Below are 18,719 nucleotides of genomic sequence, written 5' to 3'. Positions count from 1 at the left end.
TTCAGGTGAATTGTTCAAATTGAAATTATGAATTATTACACCCATATCATTACCCCATCAACCACACTCAAGCAGGTGTTACCTGTGGGATCCTGTATATTTTTTTTAAATGGAGGTAAATTAACAAAGAGTAAAACTTACCCTTTTTAGTGTATAATTCTGAGACTTGACTGCATAGAGTCAGAGCACATACAGCCTTATCACTACCACCGCAATCAAGACACAGAATATTTCCCTTTCCCAAAAACGTTTTCCCTACTCTGCAGCAAACTCCTTCTGCCTCCAACCAGACCCCAGCACCCACACCTGGGTGCTGTCCTATGGCTTTCTTTTTTCCAGAACAAAGCTAAGGGGACGCACACAGCACGCAGGCCGTGCCTTAGTGCAGAGCATCGCGGGTGCCCCCGTGCTGTCGCATCACCAGCCTCTCCTCCTTCCTCTGGCCAAGCGGTAGTCCATCACACCGCCGGACGCCCCCCATCTTTTTTTTTAAATCCCATCACCTGTTGAGGGACATTTGGGTTTTTAGCCATGATGAATAAAGCTGCTATAAACTTTCTCCTGCAGGTTAAGAAGAGTGGGTTTTAATTTCCCAAATGCCTTCAGGAAGTTTAAAGGGCGCAGAGAGGAGATTGCTAGAAGTAAAGCATGTTGTCTAAATGGGACTCAAGGGCGGCCGGGGGCGTGCCTCGGAGGTCCAACCAGCAAGGGAGAGGGACTCTGCCTCGACTTGGGCTCAGGCCTCGCTCCTCTGACGGAGGTGCAGCCCCCTCACGGCCCCTCTTGCTCACATCGCTCAACACGGCACTATGATTAGCAGGATACAAAGTACGAGAACAGCAACTCTGCTTGGAAAGAAAACACACGCGCGTGCGTGCACGCGCACTCACAGAGCACACAGACCAAGGGCTGAAACGCGAGCGCACCAGCGGTGGGCCAAGGCGCCGAGTTCTGGGGGGCCCACACTTACCTGCCTCGGGTCCATGGCGCCCGGGAAACATGTCCGGGCAGCGCGACCCTCCCCGCGGTGGGACCCTCCCCGCGGCCACCGTTCGTTTCCAGGGGCCAGGCTTCCGCTCGTGGCTTCGCAGAAAAGGGGGTGTCGGTGGAGTCCAGACAGGAAACACCCCTGGGCCAGGCGGTTGGTGAACTGGCTGTGAAATGGCTCCGGTTCAATTTCACTTTCGTTTCTCGGGAAGGACAGCCCCTTTGGAAAGTTTGGCCAAGGGGAGGGGCTTGAGCACAGCTAACAGAAGCTGCCTGGTCTCAGCCGGTTATAGCTCCAATCCTTCCTTTCAGAAATCCTGGGCAGGGTGCTCTTTCTTTTGGAAAACATCTGTAAATACTGAACTAAGAATGCTACTAAGCGGCCCTCTCAGGTATGCAAGGGAAAAAGCAAAGGAAAACAAAGACGCACCAGGAAGCCCCACACTGGAGAAATGGCCTTAGGCTCCCTCTGCTGTCGCCCTGGCCCCGCACTACCGACCTTGAATCCCTAATGTGGCAAGTGGTGGGGTAGGGTTGAGGGCAGATCTCTTACATGGTTAACATTAACATAGGATTAATATTATGAACAGACATGAACTGGTAATAGCCACTAAAATGCAAGACAATGACAGCAACTGAACAATTTAGGATCTACGTCATAAAACCTACCCGCTGCCACCATCCAGCCATCTCAAGGAGGGCACACACCCCCTTAATCTTCACACAGCTTTACCTGGTAGACAAGATCCCCAAGTCACAGAGGTGGGGAGTGAGGCTTTCCAGGTCTGGCTGTGGAAAACCACCATCGCACTCGCTCCAGTGACAGCCCGACTGTCCGAAAGGTCGCTTGTATTATCTAGAGGCGAAACTTCAGTTGATTTTGTGACCAGGCTCATGTGTCTGCTCTACTTTGCTCAAGATACCTAGAAAAAATTCTATGGATCAGCCCCAGTGCTCAACAAACCCTCACCTCTGAACATTTCCTTTTTGTGTTTAATTTTATCCCCACTGCTTTGGAGACCTCCAAGGCAGTCCCTCTCCAGCGTTACCACCAGCTGATGTCCCTTCTCCACTCTCCTCCTATTCCAGTCACCCTAAGTGTCAGTCGCCCCAGACTTCACATTTGGCTTGGCTGTGTTCTTTCCTGCTTCCCTGTCTTTGCACATTCTGTTCCCTGGTGTATACTGTGCTTCCTGCACTGCTTCTGGTGCAACAGTCTTTGAAGATCTGTTTCAGCTATTACCTCCAAGGGAGCCTTTCCTTACTTTAGGTTGGGGGAGCAGGTGCAATTTGTGGTCCCTCATTTTGCGTTTCTCTGCACTTACCCTACTAGACACTTTCACCATCTCAGAACACAGCTCATTCAGTCTGAGCGCCTGACACGTGCTGGACATGTGTTCAGTACGGAGGACCTGACACGCATGAGAGCCCCCATCTCCCAGCTAAGAGTCAGCCTGGTGGGGAAGACTGTGGCTGATGGCGCTGGGGGGCGGACACATATACAGCTGCTTCCCAGTGGTTCATTGTCACGCACTCACTCTTTCTGCGCTACGTCATAATTTTATAAGGTGAAGAACAAGAACAGACTCTTGCTATAACAATTCCAGCCTATCTCCCCATATTGTTTTCCATTTTTCCATTGTTTTCAAATAAGTTATGTCTTACCTCTGCTACCTTGCCTTTGGGCTAAACAACACCACAGCTCTTAACCCTTCTACAAGAATATTCCAGAAAAGCCTTAATCATAGTTGGGCAGGGGAAAGCCTGCTGCTGCTGCCCTGTCCCTTTTATAATCTAACATAGGACGCAGTGGCAGAGCAGAAGGGAGATTTGTCTTCTAAGCAGAGGGTCAGTTGGGCCTTGAAAGAACAACTGCTCTTGTAATTTAATCTTAGCAGCTCAAGTAACCGCAGCCAGTCTCATTCATAAACATTTCAACTTCCACCGCCCCCAGCAATTGCTTTGGGGTCCACAGGGTTGTGAGGTGGTGACCCGTGAACCTTTCTGCTGTTCTGTTGTATGGGCTTGATTAAAAAAAAATTAACCAGGACTTCTGGCCAAGATGGAGGCATAGGCAGACACACTGTGCCTCCTCACACAACCAAGATAGGGACAACAATAATTTAGAAACAGAATAACAACCAGAACTGACAGAAAGTTGAACTGTATGGAGGTCAGACAACCAAGAAGTTAAAATAGACATGTTCATCCACACCGATAGGAGGGGCAGAGTCGGGCAGCCGGGCATGGGTCACGGCACGGAGAACAGAGTGTTGGGACCGGGCTCGTAAGGCATCCTGGGCGCTCAAGACCGCAGCAGATGGACCCTGAGTGCACAAGCGCCAGTTGGCAGACCCTGGCTGAAGGGTGGCAACCAGCAGACCCAGGGAGCTGGGGATTGTTAAGCAAGGCACAGCACACAACCCAGGATCCCAGCACCGGGAAATAGAGCCTTGGGGCACTGACTGAAAACACCTGTGGGAGTTGAGGCGCAGGGAGAGACTCCCAGCCTCACAAGAGAGGTCCTTGGAAAGTCCCATGGGGTGCACAAACCCACCCACACGGGAATTGGCACCAGAGGGGCCCAGTAGCAGAAGAGACTGAGGTCCGACGGAGAGTGGAGCAAGCGCCATTGTTCCCTCTCGGACCCCGCCCCCACATACAACGTCACAACCCAGCGACTAGGGTACCCCGCCCTGGTGAACACCTAAGGCTCCGCCCCTCAATGTAACAGGAGCGACCAGACCAAAGGAAGAAAAAAAAAAAGATGGCTCAAACAGAATGAAAGCCCCACAGGCAATACTCTTAAGCGACTGAAAGAGAGCCAACCTATGAGATGCACAGTTCAAAGCACTGGTAATCAGGATGCGCACAGAATTGGTTGATTTTGGTCACAAATTAGACTAACAAATGCAGGCTACGATAAGAGAAATGAAGGAAAATGCACAGCGAACTAATAGTGATGGGAAGGAAATTGGGACTCAAAACAATAGAGTGGACCAGAAGGAAGAAAGAAACAACCAAACAGGAAAGAATGGAGAAATAAAAATTCAAAAAAAAAATGAGGAGAAGCTTAGGAATCTCCAGGACATCTTTAAACATTCCAACATCCAAATTATAGGGGTACCAGAAGGAGAAGAGGAAGAGCAACAAGTGGAAAAGTGATCTGAACAAATAATAAAGGAGAACTTCCCCATTCTGGCAAAGGAAATAGACTTCCAGGAAGTACAGGAAGCTCAGAGAGTCCCAAAGAAGTTGGACCCAAGAAGAAACACACCAAGGCACATCATAATTACATTAGCCAAGGGAAAAATGAAGGAGAGAATCCTAGAAGCAGCAAGAGATAAGGGGACAGTAACCTATAAAGGAGTTCTCATCAGATTGTCAGCTGATTTCTCAAGAGAGACCTTCCAGGCAAGAAGGGGCTGGAAAGAAGTATTCCAAGTCATGAAAGGCAAGGACCTACATCCCAGATTGCTCTATCCAGCAAAGCTTTCACTTAGAATGCAAGGGCAGATAAAGTGCTTCTCAGATAAGGTCAAGTTAAAGGACTTCATTATCACTAAGTCCTTATTTTATGAAATGTTAAAGGGACTTATCTAAGAAAAAGAAGATAAAAACCATGTATAGTAAAATGACAGCAAACTCACAATTATTAACAACCACACCTAAAACAAAATAAAAACAAACTAAGCAAACAACTAGAACAGGAACAGAACCACAGAAATGGAGATCACATGGAGGGTTAGCATCAGGGGAGTGGGAGGAGAAGAGAGGGGGAAAAGGTACGGAGAATAAGTAGCATAGATGGTAGGTGGAAAATAGGGGGAGGGCAAGAATAGTATGGGAAATGTAGAAGCTAAAGAAATTATGACACATGGACATGAACTAAAGTGGGGGAATGTGGGTAGGAGAGGGTGTGCAGGGTGGAGGGAAATTAAGGGGGGTAATAGGACAACTGTAATAGCATAATCAATAAAATATATTTTTTAAAAAAGGTAAAAGAAGTAAAAAAAAGTTGATTAGAGAAAATTCCAGAAAATACAGAAAAGCAAACAGTCAAAATGACCCCTCCCCCCCCTCCCCCATTTGTGGACCAGTGCCTTCCCTTCCTGTGCTGCCCCCATGCACAAAGGCACCGGGAACATGCTCCTCGACTACTTTGGGGAGCTCCCGTTCCTGGGGTCTGAGCGCGCCTGCTGCCCCGCTGTGCAGTAACCGAGCGCTATTTACTAACCACCACCTAAATGGTTTCAGAGTTACCATCTAAAATAAGGTGAGCATGAAAAAGCCCCTCACTCCAACTCTGGCTTTCCCGTAACGCTGCCAAGCTCCGGCTCCGTATGTGCCTTCAGGGGCCTGGACATCCCCCTTATGGGGAGGACGTTATCATCTGGCTACTGGTCTGGTTTTAGTTTCCAATCCCTGCTATTCTTGCCTTTTCACCATAAATAACCATTAGTCTGGCTTGTTGCAGATCTTCTGTTTAACCTCACTGTGTGCAGGGAAGGGGATTTACAAGTCTTTTTAGTCTACGGCTTCGTATACCAGACTACTGCACATATGGGCTGCATCCAGCTGGATCGTCTGCTCCCTCTGGTAAGGCAGATGTCTGCAGGCCCCTCCAACACTTGCTCACACAGGGATGCGGCAACGGAAATGCGCTGCCTGTGAATGTGTGCTACTACACTGGCAACGTATCACCAAAAGGCAATAGAGCGCTGAGTTATTTTTAGTTCCCAGGTCATTGTGTTAGAAAAGGATGCGCACAGGAATAAACCCTTGTTCTTATCTTTAGTCCAAGGTGATATGTGCACATAATATACATAATCAGCAATTTGCAGGGTTGCCAGGCACCAGTTTATTGTCCTCCTTGTTTTGTTGTTTCTTTTCATTTCTTTATCTTTGGGTTTTTTATTCCATTGTAACAGTTCATGCTGCATCAACATAATGTCAAAATCCTCAGGGTCTTCCCCCAGTAGCCCCCACTTGCTTTGGTGATCGGTAAGGCTTTCTGCAGACAGAACAGTGAGTTGGGCAACTGCCTGAGTAGTGCTCCGTGGCTGTGTTTGTGCTTGTGTATATACTCCACTGATGTTAATGACCAGACTGGCTTTTGAAGTTACAAGAAACAAGAGATGCCTCAGGTACCCCCAGGACAAACAGGTCTCCAAAGTGGACAAGCGCCTGTACCCTAAGTTACCCAGACAATGAAGAAGAGAAGTGGGCGCCAGGCACTGTGGTGGTGGGTATGATCACACATTAAGACTGTCGCACCAGTGTCAGAACAGTACCACTAACAACGGCTAACAGCCCTGTGCTGAGTATTTTATGCTGTAAGTTGAAACAGTTAGTGCACATTTAGTCTCCTAACAACTCCCCAAGATCACCCCATACAACCTGAGGTTGTATGCATTAAGTCTGGACACCCTACGGCCGCCTTCCTACGTCCGGCTGGCACATACCAGCTGACCGCCCTCCCGCTTGGCCTGACCAGCACAGAGAAGTTCAGCTGCTGGCCCACATCTGGGTTCCGCTGAGTCAGGGTCCAAAGGTGGGGCACCTCCTACTCTTGCTTTCTCTTCCTCTTCCCCTCTATGACCCAGCCCTCACAGAGAACGAGTGGCTGGGCCGAGTCCCACTTTCCTGCAAGGGCAATGTCCCCGTGTCCGTGGCTTGCAGGGACGAGCAGAGGGGACGAGTGCACTGCTGTTCCGGGCAGGCTGCAGACAGCCTCTGCCCCAGTCCCGCAGTGTTTTCTAGGGAAGCAGACTGATTTCCCCAAGAGCCAACTGCAGAAAGCCAATTTGCCAAATGGCCAATTTCCTAAATTATCACTTTACTAAGCAACCAATATGCTGAACTGATTTCTTTCTTTAAGGTCTTAATTGACCAGTTTTTATTCTGCCTTCACAACAGTATTAGAGAAAATGTCCTCTGCCCACCTCCCTGCCCCGTAGAGCTGCGGACCAGGGGCAGTGGGGGCTGGGGTGGGGTGAGGTCCAGCGGCCTTTGTAGAACCAGTTTTATAATGAACTGGTTTTCTGAGAATCGACTTGGAGCCATTTCCAGGTGTCGACAGTCTTCTTTCCAAAGGGCATGACCAAGGCTTTGCCCCTGCTAACACACATCGTTGAAAGCATCACCCTCAGCACCAACAAGTTCACAAAAATTTCCATTACACACAGAGAGGAGAGGGTGTGTGAAGACGCCGCAGACAGAGATGTGAAGATTCTGGCCTTAAAGACTGGAGTGACGTGGCCACAAGCCAAGTAAGGCAGGCAGCCACCAGGAGCTGGAGAAGGTGAGGTAGGGATTCCTCCCTAGAGCCTCCGGAAGGAGCACAGCCCCGAGACTCCTTCATTTTGGCCCAGTGGTACCAATTTCTGACTTTTGGCCTCCAGAACAGTCAGAAAATAAACTTGTTGCTTTAAGCAACCAAATGCGTCACTGCCATGCTCGAGACTAATATACCACCTCGATGGGCCGTGCGGCCGGGAGCCCCGAGGGCAGGGCCTCCAGAGACCGCGCTCTGCAGTGGGCGCTGCGCACCTGGGGCGGCCAGAGGGCAAGGGCCAAACACGCCAGCGTCCTGGCTGACACGTGCGCAGCTACCATGTCCCCTTTTTGTTAAACCGAACAGTACAGCCTTCTCCTTACTGTCCAGCAGAATTAGAGCTTTTTATTTGACTTGAAAAAAGAATATTCTTTAACATAACAAAGACTATCATAAATCCCACTAAAATAAGAAATGGGAGCCACTGTTACCACTATTATGTTATTTCCCCAATTGTGAGATGTACGCCACACACGTCTGATATTGGAACGTGAGTTACAACATGTGGGCATTTCAAATAGTAGCCCCCAAAAGCTATCGTTAAATCAATAGCATGTTCTTAAGCTGAATGGTTTTAAAATCAAAGAAATATTGTATTTAATGTTGTTTGGCAAATTCTAGCATATTCTATAACACAAAACAAATAAAAGATAAACTATTAAAAAAGGAAACAAACCCAGATTATTTGCGATAGCATCATAACCCTACTTGACAGAGGATTACCTAAAAAACTCTTAGAACCACCACCAGTCAAGGAATGTGGCTGGGTATGAAACAGAAATATACAAGACAAGACAACTTCGTTCTTGAGAAATACTATATCCTTAACAGCAAATAAACCATTTTTTTAAAAAAACAGAAACATTTATGAATAATCTTAAGAAATACAGGAAAGTATGAAACTCTGCTGAGAAATACATGTGTGTTAAATAGAATATACAACCCCCAAATGTGATAGTCAAATAATTTATAAATGCTAATTAGTACCAAATTAAATAGCAGTTTACTGAAAATTCTAATGAGGATAGAGACAGTGAGGAGTGCATACCTAATGAAACGATTAATCTGAAGTTCAAGTGCAAGAACAAACAGGTAAGAATGGCTAAATTATTTTTTTAAAAGGACAGCTGCCCTGCTCACATCAAGGCGGTCCTAGCATGATACAAGAACGGAGCTATAGCCTAACCACGGAGACACGTTCCCCAAAACAGACCCAAGGTGTGCGTGGCCCCCGCAGGTGGGGCACCACAGCCCCGGCGAGGGGAGGAGGGTGAGTCAGCAGGTGGAGCCTACTGGCTGGCTTCACGAGAAAGAAATCTATTTACAGCCTTGTCTCATATTAACAAACCAGTAGACATTATAAATGGATTGGAAGATTACTTGTAAAGCATTTTGATAAATACACCGATACACAAATGGTGTGTGCGACCTGACCGGTGTCACAGTGGCGGGAGACGCCCCGGAAAGAGAGGCCGGGCATCTGCTCACGCAGACAACGTCTGTACTTCAGAACAGCGACGCAGTGTTTGAGTTTGTTTGTAGGGAAGAGTTAAAAACATAACAATAACAAAAATGAGTACAGACCCTGAATCCGAGTTAAACACAGCTCATGTATGTTCACAGCTCACGGGGCCCACACACTTAACTGAGACGTACACACACGCAGCGCCCACGTGGGTTGGCACTGGGGTTTACCTGTAACCCTCACCATGTCACAGAAGAGGAAACCGAGGCAGAACAAAGCTGCAGAGGAAGTTCAGGGTGACGGCCAGCACTGTGGCTGCACAGGGGGCAGCCCGGCTGCCACACGGGGCCGCCCCACTGACGCAGCAGTCTGCAAAAGGCCACCCACCGGAAAGGGAGCGCAAACGCCCACCAAGCATGTGGGGAAGTGATCCAATCACACTAACCATTAAAGCCACGGAAATGTGATAAATTACGTTCTCGTTAATGAAATTAGCAATTAAAAAAAAGAGATTCACTCGGTGCTGGTTGGGCATTCCATGGCTACCTCTGCAATCTCATCTTTCTTCTAGGGTCCACTCCGGTCCCTCCCAAATGCTTCCACACACGATCGGGTCACCACCATCTCCTCTCTGGAAACCCCTTGATTCGTGGCTGCCCATCACTCTCTGGAGGAAGGCCCAAGTCCATCACGAGGTCTGCCATGTGACCCCACTCCACCGCCCAGCCCGTCCCAGCCAGGCTTCATGAAAGACACCATCCTGTTTGCCCAGCAGCCACAGAGCACTCCTGCAAACCTGGCAAAGCCCAGTCACAGGCTCCTCCTCCACGCCTGCCCCATGCGGGGCAAGGGAAGTGAGGGGGGGGGGGAAGTGGGCTTATAACGCCTGCAGTTCTCATAGCCCTGGGAAGCTTTCTTCATACAAACTGCAATGTGTCTTTCCTGAGCAGAACAAGTCTTGTAACCCCATGACCCAGCACGTGCTCTGCCTGGAGAAAGTACTCAGCCAATATTTGCCAATAGGATATATATTACTGATTGAATGAAAGAAAGACAGACAAGGGAAAAGTGAGGAGGAGGAACAGGCACTCTACTATACTGCTGGGAAAGCTAAACTGCTGAGTTCAACTTTTTTTACAAAGCAATTGCACAATGTGTATCAAAGTCTTCAGTACATCCATAACCTCAGCTAATAGCAGTCATTGTTACTAATAATGTAAACCTACTCCTACAGTTACTATCAATAATGTAAATAAAAATCTACCTTGAGATGGAGAACTTAAAATCTACTACAAAACCTTATGTGCGCTATAGTTCTGTTTACAATAGCAGAAATCGAAAACAGCCTTAAGGTCCAGAACTGGAGACACAGTCAGGCGCATTCGGGTGCGGTTGGAGAGCACGCGACACCCAGAAGTGATATTTACAGAGTGAACACCGTGGAAGGTGTTTAGAGCATAATAAGCGGAAAGAACATAAAATGTAAAGAGGGAACAATTTAAGTCTGGGAAAACAATATGCCCAAGTGGCAGACCGCGCCGACTGGCCCCCAGACCAGTGCCTCCTTTCCGAGAGCGCCTGGCTCCGCCCACTTCCCTGGAGAAGGCCCAGCTCCCGCTTTGCACGCCCATGTCTCCTGTCAGTAATGCAGGTGACATGACTCTGGTCAAGGAAACACAAGAGGAAGTCTGCCAGGGGCTTTCTGGGACACCGGCTCCCGGCTGTGGAGCAGCGCCGTCCGAGATGACGGAAGGGAGGGCGGGCACGCCGCTGAGCTGCCCGCTCAGCCAGCCCCTGGAACAGCCTTACCTGCGGGGTGACCAACGCCGCACTGCACGAGACAGCAAACTGCTCGTGATGAGGCCTGGGGCTACCAGTAATCTTATTCATTTTAATATTGTAGTTTTCACCAATGTTCATGTTTTCTATAACAAAGCACCTGTCACCTCTTCAATAGGGAAAAAAAGTTAATAGTAACAAAAGGATAAATGAATTGCATGAAATTTGCCCTTAAGAAGCTCAGTACAATAATAGAAACAGCCACGTAAATGAATTAAAATGTGACCTGATAAAACCACAATGAGACACCACTGCAGATACCGGAACAACTGAAATAAAAACTCACAGTATGTACCGTCGGTCAGGGAATGAAGCAACTACAAGTCTCCTACGCTCTTGGTGGGAATGTAAGAGGTACAACTGTTCTGGTAACCGTTTGGCAGCTTCTTCCAGGGTTAAGTACGTAACTGCCCTCCCTACAACCTGGCAACTGTGCACCGATGCTGGCGGAAAAACGGAAAGAAACAACCAGAAGAAGACAGGGAGAGTTGTGGTAGAACCGGGGGAGGGAGAAGGGGAAAGGGACGTTGCTGGTTAATGGGTACAGTTTCAGACTTCCAAGATGAAAAAGTTCTGGAGATGTTTCACAGTGTGAATATATGTAACATTGCCGAACTGTACCTTAAAAATGGTTAAAATAGTAAATGTCATGGTATTTTACCACAATAAAAAAGAATGTTCATAGAACTTTATTCCTTTTTTCTCTTTCTTAATCCTCACCTGAAGATATGTTTATTGATTTTTATATAGAGAGAAGCACTGGTCGCTTGCCTCCGATATGTGCCCTAACTAAGGATTGAACTTGCACCGCAGGTATGTGCTGGGATGGGGGATGAACTGCAACCTTGGTGTACAGGACGATGCTCCACCCCACTGAGCCACTGGCCAGGGTACGGAGCTTTATCCTTAATAGCCTCAAACTAGAAACAAACCAACTGCTTGTCACCTGCAGAACGAAGGAACAGCTGAGGTACATTCACACAGAAGATGCTGACTCATGCAACACGGGTTAGCCTGGCTAAAAGAAGCCACTTACAAAAGCACAATTCCATTTACATGAAATTTCAGAACAGACAAAACTAACTCACAATGACAGACATTAGCATAGTGGTGGTTTGGGGAGGGCGGCGACTAGAAAGGAGCCTGAGAGAACTTCCTGGGGTGATGGAAGTGTTTTATTTTCTTGATTCGAATGGTGATTGAATGGGTATACTATATAGTTGTCAAAAGTCACTAAATGACACCCATAAATTGTGTGCTGTTTATTGCATATAATTATATCTCAGTAAAAGAGAGCTGGGAAGCAGTGGGAGTAAGAGCACCAGAAGAGGCTAACTTCACCCTCGCGGCTATGCACTCTGAAGCTGTGGGTGGAATGCGAGCACTCGTCACACCAACTGACAGACGTGGACAAATGGACACGGAGCAGTTTAAGGAAATGCTGAGAACACTGCGATCATGAGAACTACACGTGTATTTGAATCTCAGTTTCATAGAGCATGCTTTGATATTCTGATCAATTATTTTAAAAAGGAAAAATATATGATATATACACTAATGCAAAGATCTTTAAAACAAAACATAGACCTTTATCTAATTCATACTGATTTTATTTAAAACATTACACAATATTTTTATCAAATATCGTCATAATCAGAAATAAAACTGAGTATTAGCTTTTTAAAGTAGTATGTCATAAGCAAATCATAAAATACTAGAATACAGAACAAGAAAAAACACTTTAAAGCTTACAAGCAATTTGTCTACAGAAAGATGAAAAATATGTATATTTAATGAGAAGGCCAATACCAAATTGGAAAACTATTTACAGAAAATAAAGTTTTTTTGTTTGTTTTTTAAAATAATGAGCACATACTCATTTTTTAAGAGAGCTTGTATAATTTATAAAAATAACACAATAAGTGACTAGATAAAATATTAACTGAAAAATTTAAACACAGAAATAATAAAAATGCTTAATAGGTATATAAAAATAGTTAAAACTTAATCATAACAAAAAAGCAAATTAAAAAGAGATGTCATTCTTCAATTTATTTCAGATCCTCCTGTCTCAGTGAGAACACCAGCCTGGAAAGAAGGGGTGGGGGGGGGTGGGAGAGGAGGGCAGCGCAACCGCAGGCACTGCAGTGGGGCCCGAGTCCCCTTCCCAGGAAGCAGATCAGGACCTGGCACTGTAAGGGAGCGGGGCTAAACACTATTATCTCACCTCAAGTCTACAGTGCTTTCATGAGAACTATTCTTTCGAAAATAGAATTCCCTACCTCCCAGTTTTTATTTTTATTTATTCTTTTGATCAGGAGGTGAGTGTGACATGGATAGTATTCGCTAAGGCACCTCGACAAGCAGGAAGATGGGGGCGGGCGGGAGATGAGGACTGGGCCTTCCCTGGGGGACGGATGGCTGAAGGACAGAGTTCACTCTGGGCCCCTGGTGCCCCAGCCGGCACTGCCACAAACCCGAGCGGGCGGCTCTGCCTGGGGAGCCGTGGAGGGTGCAGCAGAAGCACCCTGAAGGCAGCTACGGGAGAGGCAAGTGCAGATCAGCACGTAGAACAGGGCTGCAGGGGGCAGAAACCCATCAACAACTTGATCAGCAGCTCTAACCGAAACCCTGAGGGAAGGTCAGGAAGGAGACACACACACACACACACACACACACACACGGAGCTACTGCCAGAGCTCCACCTCCCAGGGCGGGGCAGGCTGCAGGGAGAGGGGTCTCGTTTCTTTCATAACCTTCTAATAAGGATTTTTTAAAGCTTTTCTTGAGTGTTTTGGTACTTGATAAATGTTTTAAAGTTCACAGGCCTTGATCCCAAAACTCTGGTCAAAGAGTGAGTTGTTACTGATAAAAAGGGCTTAGAATAGTGTCTGGCACACTGGAAGTGCTCAAGGAAAAGTTTCAAAAACAAATATGGAAAAAGATTCAAACTATAGAAAAAAGCCTTAATATACACCCTGTCATCGCTCGGAAAGGTTTGAGGGGAGTACGACATCTCACAGGTGAAGTTTCCAGTGACTTCTCCTTGGGGCCTGACCTCGGTCTCTGCAGGTTTAGACAGATGCACCTGGGCAGAGAGGTCCTGCCCTTCCAGGGCGGACCCTCGCAGCACTCGAGTTCACAGACATTTACCGTGAGAGCTGCATCTATCATGTAGATCAGAATCCTCCTCACCACAATGCCGGCACATTCTCCCTGTGAGCAGACTGTCATTCATTCGTTTAACAAACATTTATTGGGCACATACTGTGTGTCGGGCACTGCCCTAGGCCCTAGAGACACAGCAGTAAGCAGAAGGAAAATTCTTTTCCTATTATTTTCACGAAGCTGATGCTCCAGTGAGAAGACAGGCAAAACACAAATAAATACATAATGTCGGTTGGATGCTCATGCAATGAAGAAAGAGAACGCCAGCCAAGGACGGGGGGTGGGAAACACCAAGCAAACGGCCCCTCTGTGCTCGAGGGCTCTCCATCTAGAGAAGTGACCAGTTTAGACAACCATCCAACAGAAGTCGAATCCACAGTCGGGTGTGCTGAGGCGTTGATGGGAAAGGTTGCCTAATTCATTGGTGGAGGCCAAGGAAGGCTTCTGAAAGGAAGTCAGCCAGCTGAAGCAGCGGGGGAGGGCAACCCAAAGGGCCGATGTAAAAGCCTGGAAGGGGCAGAGAACAAACGGTCGATGCCAAACAGAACGAATGTGTGACAGACAAACAAAACCAGGAGGATCCTTTTCAGCTGGAAGGCTCTGGCAGGGCTTCCAAGAAGTGGCTGTGAGCGCACAGACACACGCGTGCGTGCAGACACACGCACAGTGCAGTCACCCGCTGTTTCTGCCTGCCCCGTCCCCAGACTCCCCGTCCCCTGTGAGTGGGGAGAGGCAGTTGACTCCTTCACCCCAAGGGTGGGCCTGTGACAGAGACCTGTCCCATCGGGGCCCCCCATCTGCTTGTCCACGGTGAGTATTTTACAACGCCTGAAGACAGCTCTACTGCCACAGGCTTGGGGCAGCCGGCAGCCAGCAGTCGGCCTTTTCAGTATGTGTGGAGAAACAGCAGGAGACTGAGGCCAAGAAAAAAGAAAGAAGCAGAGAAAGGCAGAGCCAAGAGAGTCCTCATGATTGCATTTCAGCCTCATGATCCAGCCACGCCTGAAGCTCCTTTTTGGACTCCCTAGTTAAATGATCAAAGAGGGTAAAAAACCCCTTTGTGCTTAAGTTAGTTTACACTGTGTTTCTGCCATTTGCAACTATGTTAATATATCCCCTTTTTGGGAAAGAGCTTCACCACTGTGTGGTAGTGGTGAGGGACAGACGGAAAGGAGGTTGAACTGTGTTAGAGGGTTTCTCCCATTACGTTTGATGAAGATCGTGAAATAGGTGGCTTCCACCTATTGAGGGTATAGAAGCAGCAACATGAGCTCCTTGGGGTAAGGGTGTATACAAGTAAGTCACAGTTTAGGTGGGTGAGTTATATAAGCCTTATGAGTCCCTAGTAATTGACTATACAATCCTAAGTCATTTTCAAACACAGGGCCAACAGAACATAGCTCATCCAAAATGCGAAGAACATCATCTATTTAAATCCACTCTGCTATTCCCACATTAATGCATATCAGTCACAGATCTTTCCCAGATATATAATTTTGTAACAAACTAGTATTTTGAACTCTTTATTCCTGATGCCAGAAAATGCAGTGTTCTCCAGCAAACTCAGCCCAAGCAGCTGCACCCATCACAGCCCAGGCCTAGTAGATGTTACAGCCAAATAAATAAACTGCTGTATCTCAAGGGATCACTGCAGAAGCCCAAAGGCTTAGATCCCGCTGTTCTCGTATCTGAAAACTCTAATCAGTTGGTCTCAGATGATAACACCAACCTTGGTCTGACACACAGCTTCAAGTCTTTAAAACCATAAACCAGAAAGATACATTACATATAGCTCTGCTTAAGGAAGTCTTTGCGTATTAAGCAATGGGTATCCTTTTGACAGAAATAACAATACCTTCAGATTTTTTTCTTCTTTCACGGGCATTTGCCAAATACCTACTGTGTGCGCACGGTCCCAGCACTGTGTGCACACAGTAGGTCATGTGCCTCATGAACCTTTCCTTTTTCTCGGGGTGAAAAAGCCAAATCTCATTTCACATGTGGGCAAAGTATTTTTTTAATCCTCACCTGAGGATATGACTTTATTGATTTGAGTGAGAGACAGAGAGAGAGAGAGAGAAACATAGATGTGAGAAACATCAATTGGTTGTCTCCTGGATGCACCCGACTGGGGATCAAACTTGCAGCCTAGGTATGTGCCCTGACTAAGGATCAAACCTGCAACCTTTCAGTGCACAGGATAACATCCAACCAAATAAGCCACCTGGCCAGGGCAATGCCGGGCAAAGCAAAAGATAATTTATCATTGAACAATTTGAGATGTTATTCTTACAGGAAGTACTGGCCCTCTCAACTCTGCTTAGCCTCCCTTCCTTCACCACTCAGGTTCACATTTCTGGGACTCTAGCCACTGAGAAATAACAAGACCCAAACTATGAGCCTGAGGGCCTGGGTTCAAATTCCAGTTCTGCCCTTAGCCAGTGTCAGGATCTTGGCTAAGGTTCACCTTCTGCCTCTGTAAAATGGGGATAATACTTAACTGTTGCTCTGGATTGCTGGAGGGATTAAATAAATTAGCATATGTAAAGTGCTTGGTTCAGTGTAATGCAAATAACAAGAACTCAATAAAAAGAAGCTATAATTAACAAAGTGTGGCCTTCACCTCTTTCCAGCTCTAAAATGTTGAGGTCTACAGCAGAGAGATTATGGATTTTAAGATTGCCCCGCCCACCTAAACCACTCCGCCCACCCAAGTCTGCTTTATCATATCTGGCAGAATAGCAAACCTCCGAAATAGCAAAAAGCTCCCCTGTTTCTCAAGCAGCTGTACCTTCAAAGGAGGGAGGGAGCAAGTTCAAGTGCCTGGGTGCTGTGCCCTTACTAAAAACAGCTAGACACTTCAAATTCTGAGAACAACTCTGCAAGGTAGATAAAATTATCCTTATTTTGGAGATAAGACCAAGTAGGAGTAGAGAGACTAAATAATTCACTCAGTGTCACTCAGCTGGTGAACGGTAGGCCCGACTCCAAAGTTCATGCCCCCTTCCACTGTTCCCTGCCCCCCACACGGCAAAGCACTCAACTGTTTGTCAAATAATGAAATGATGAAAAAGATATTCCAGGACCTTTGAAAGATGGGAACAAGTCTTCTTGGGTAAAGAAAGAAGTTGGCATCATCACTCATATTTGTTCCACAGTTTAATGCTTCTGTGTTCTCTGCTCCCAATGCCACAGCCACTGTGCAAGCCGTCTCCTCTCTGGGCCGCTTAGACTCTGCTCCCTCAGCTAACCCCACGCTGGGACCCTCCGCACACATTTAAAATTCAACGACAGGTGTCTTTTTGGAAGGCAAGTTTCCCAAACTCTGACACCGACATGGAACATCGGAGGCAGTTTTACCTTCTAACAGGGAGCAAGAATCATGCCAAGGAGATGAAGGATGGGGAGGTGACGCAACTAGGCCTCCTGCACAGGGCCAGACCCAGGCAGAGCGCGGCAGCCGTGACCCCGCAGTGGGCTCTCCACGACGGCCGCCTACGCCATCCCTATGTCAGGCATGCCAAGGGCGGCGGATGTTATCCCAAGGATGCGGCGCGGGCCTCTGCAACTAGGACGGCACGGCGGAGGAAGGTGCGCACAAGACCAGTCGCAGGCGCCTCTCAATCCAGTCACTCTCCGAGGCGAGAGGGAAACAAGGGCCTGTGGTACCCAGCTGTTGGCCTCCGGCTGGCACGAGTGGCCGGAGCATCCGTGCGCGGCTTCTGCCGCCCACAGCCGCGCTCACACACTGGCGCGCGCACATGCAACCAGCACACGGGCCCAGGCGTCCGCCTCCCCGCCAGGCTGCAAGCCCAGCCGCGGCCCCCAGCCCCTGCATCCCCACCCGGCCCCGCGGCCACCCTCGGAGCCCCCCGGGAGCCTCCAGGCTACCCCTTCCATCAGTGTCCAAGCCTGCAGAGGCGGCGCGAGCCGGGCGCTGGGCCCAGGAAGGTGATGGCGAAGAAGGAAAAGGCCTCTTACCGATCTCGTAATTCTCCGGAACGCAGCCCACAGAGGAGGCCGCCACAGCCGCCGGACCCTCCCCCCACCCGCCCCCACCACGTAGCCCTCTCTACCTTCGGTCGGGAATCAATGGCCCGGACGCGGCTTGGTGACATCATTGGCGCGCCGCGTGTGGGAGGGAGTACCACGTGACTCCCCCCTCTTTTGTTTGCGTCCTAGTTAGGCTGGGGTTTTGCTGCCCTCTCTTCCTTTTTACCGGCCTGTTCATCGCATTGTTGGCCCGTTAGGGAGTAGGTACTTGAGTGTGGGATGCTGCCTTTTTGCTCATAGCCCTGACCGAACTCTTCGGTCGTTTATAACGTAGTCGGGCAGAAGGTTTGGAGGTATGTGGGTGCCATACTCATATACATTAAAATATATGTTTACTTAAGTGGACTTCAGGTACCCAGAATTGGTAATGCACTATAATTCTTTGAGAGTTCTTTTATGTTAAATTATTTTTAAAGTTATGTAACACCCCCTTAACTCTTCACCTCACCACCCCAACCCGAGAACTAAAATATTACCAATAACTTTCGTCTTCTTGTGAGTGGTCCCTGCCCTTTACCTCTCTGCCTGCCCTCAGAAATATCTCCATGACTTGTGTTTACACAACTCTCGCATTGCTTTAATGTAGTTTCACATTAATGTGCCTTATTAAGCAATATATTTGTATTAGTTTTTGTGTGTTTTGGAATTTTATCTAGTGTTCTGGACTTTTATTTTCAGAAATGTTACTAAATGTCTTAGTCCATTTGGCCCCTCTAACAAAATACCACATTTGTAAGCAACAAAAATTTACTATTGGCCCAGTTCTGGAAGTATAGTTCTGGAGGCTGGAGGGCAGGGTGCAAGCACGGTGGGTGCAAGCACGGTGGGTGCAAACACAGTGGGTGACGGCCTTCCTCCAGGTGGCCCACT

General features: G+C 47.7%; 1 protein-coding gene across 3 annotated transcripts in view; it reads right to left on the bottom strand.

The window, feature by feature from the left end:
- Nucleotides 1-17,866, bottom strand: part of ADAR (adenosine deaminase RNA specific) — a 42,936-nt gene extending 25,070 nt beyond the window's left edge. For 2 of the 3 annotated variants that reach the window (XM_045816437.1, XM_045816438.1), the window contains exon 1: nt 971-1,166. In XM_045816437.1, the coding sequence (XP_045672393.1) occupies nt 971-985 (15 nt within the window). In that variant the 5' untranslated portion in view covers nt 986-1,166. Of the gene's footprint in view, nt 1-970; nt 1,167-17,777 lie in introns of those variants that run through there. The other variant, XM_045816439.1, reaches the window with a different exon arrangement.
- Nucleotides 17,867-18,719: the final 853 nt, after the last annotated feature.

This window comes from Phyllostomus hastatus, unplaced genomic scaffold (assembly GCF_019186645.2).
Source record: "Phyllostomus hastatus isolate PE091 unplaced genomic scaffold, TTU_PhHast_1.1 phas_scaffold_216, whole genome shotgun sequence".
NCBI lineage: Eukaryota > Metazoa > Chordata > Mammalia > Chiroptera > Phyllostomidae > Phyllostomus > Phyllostomus hastatus.
The sequence above is the reverse complement of the archived record's forward strand: the minus strand, read 5'-3'. Positions and strand labels throughout refer to the sequence as shown.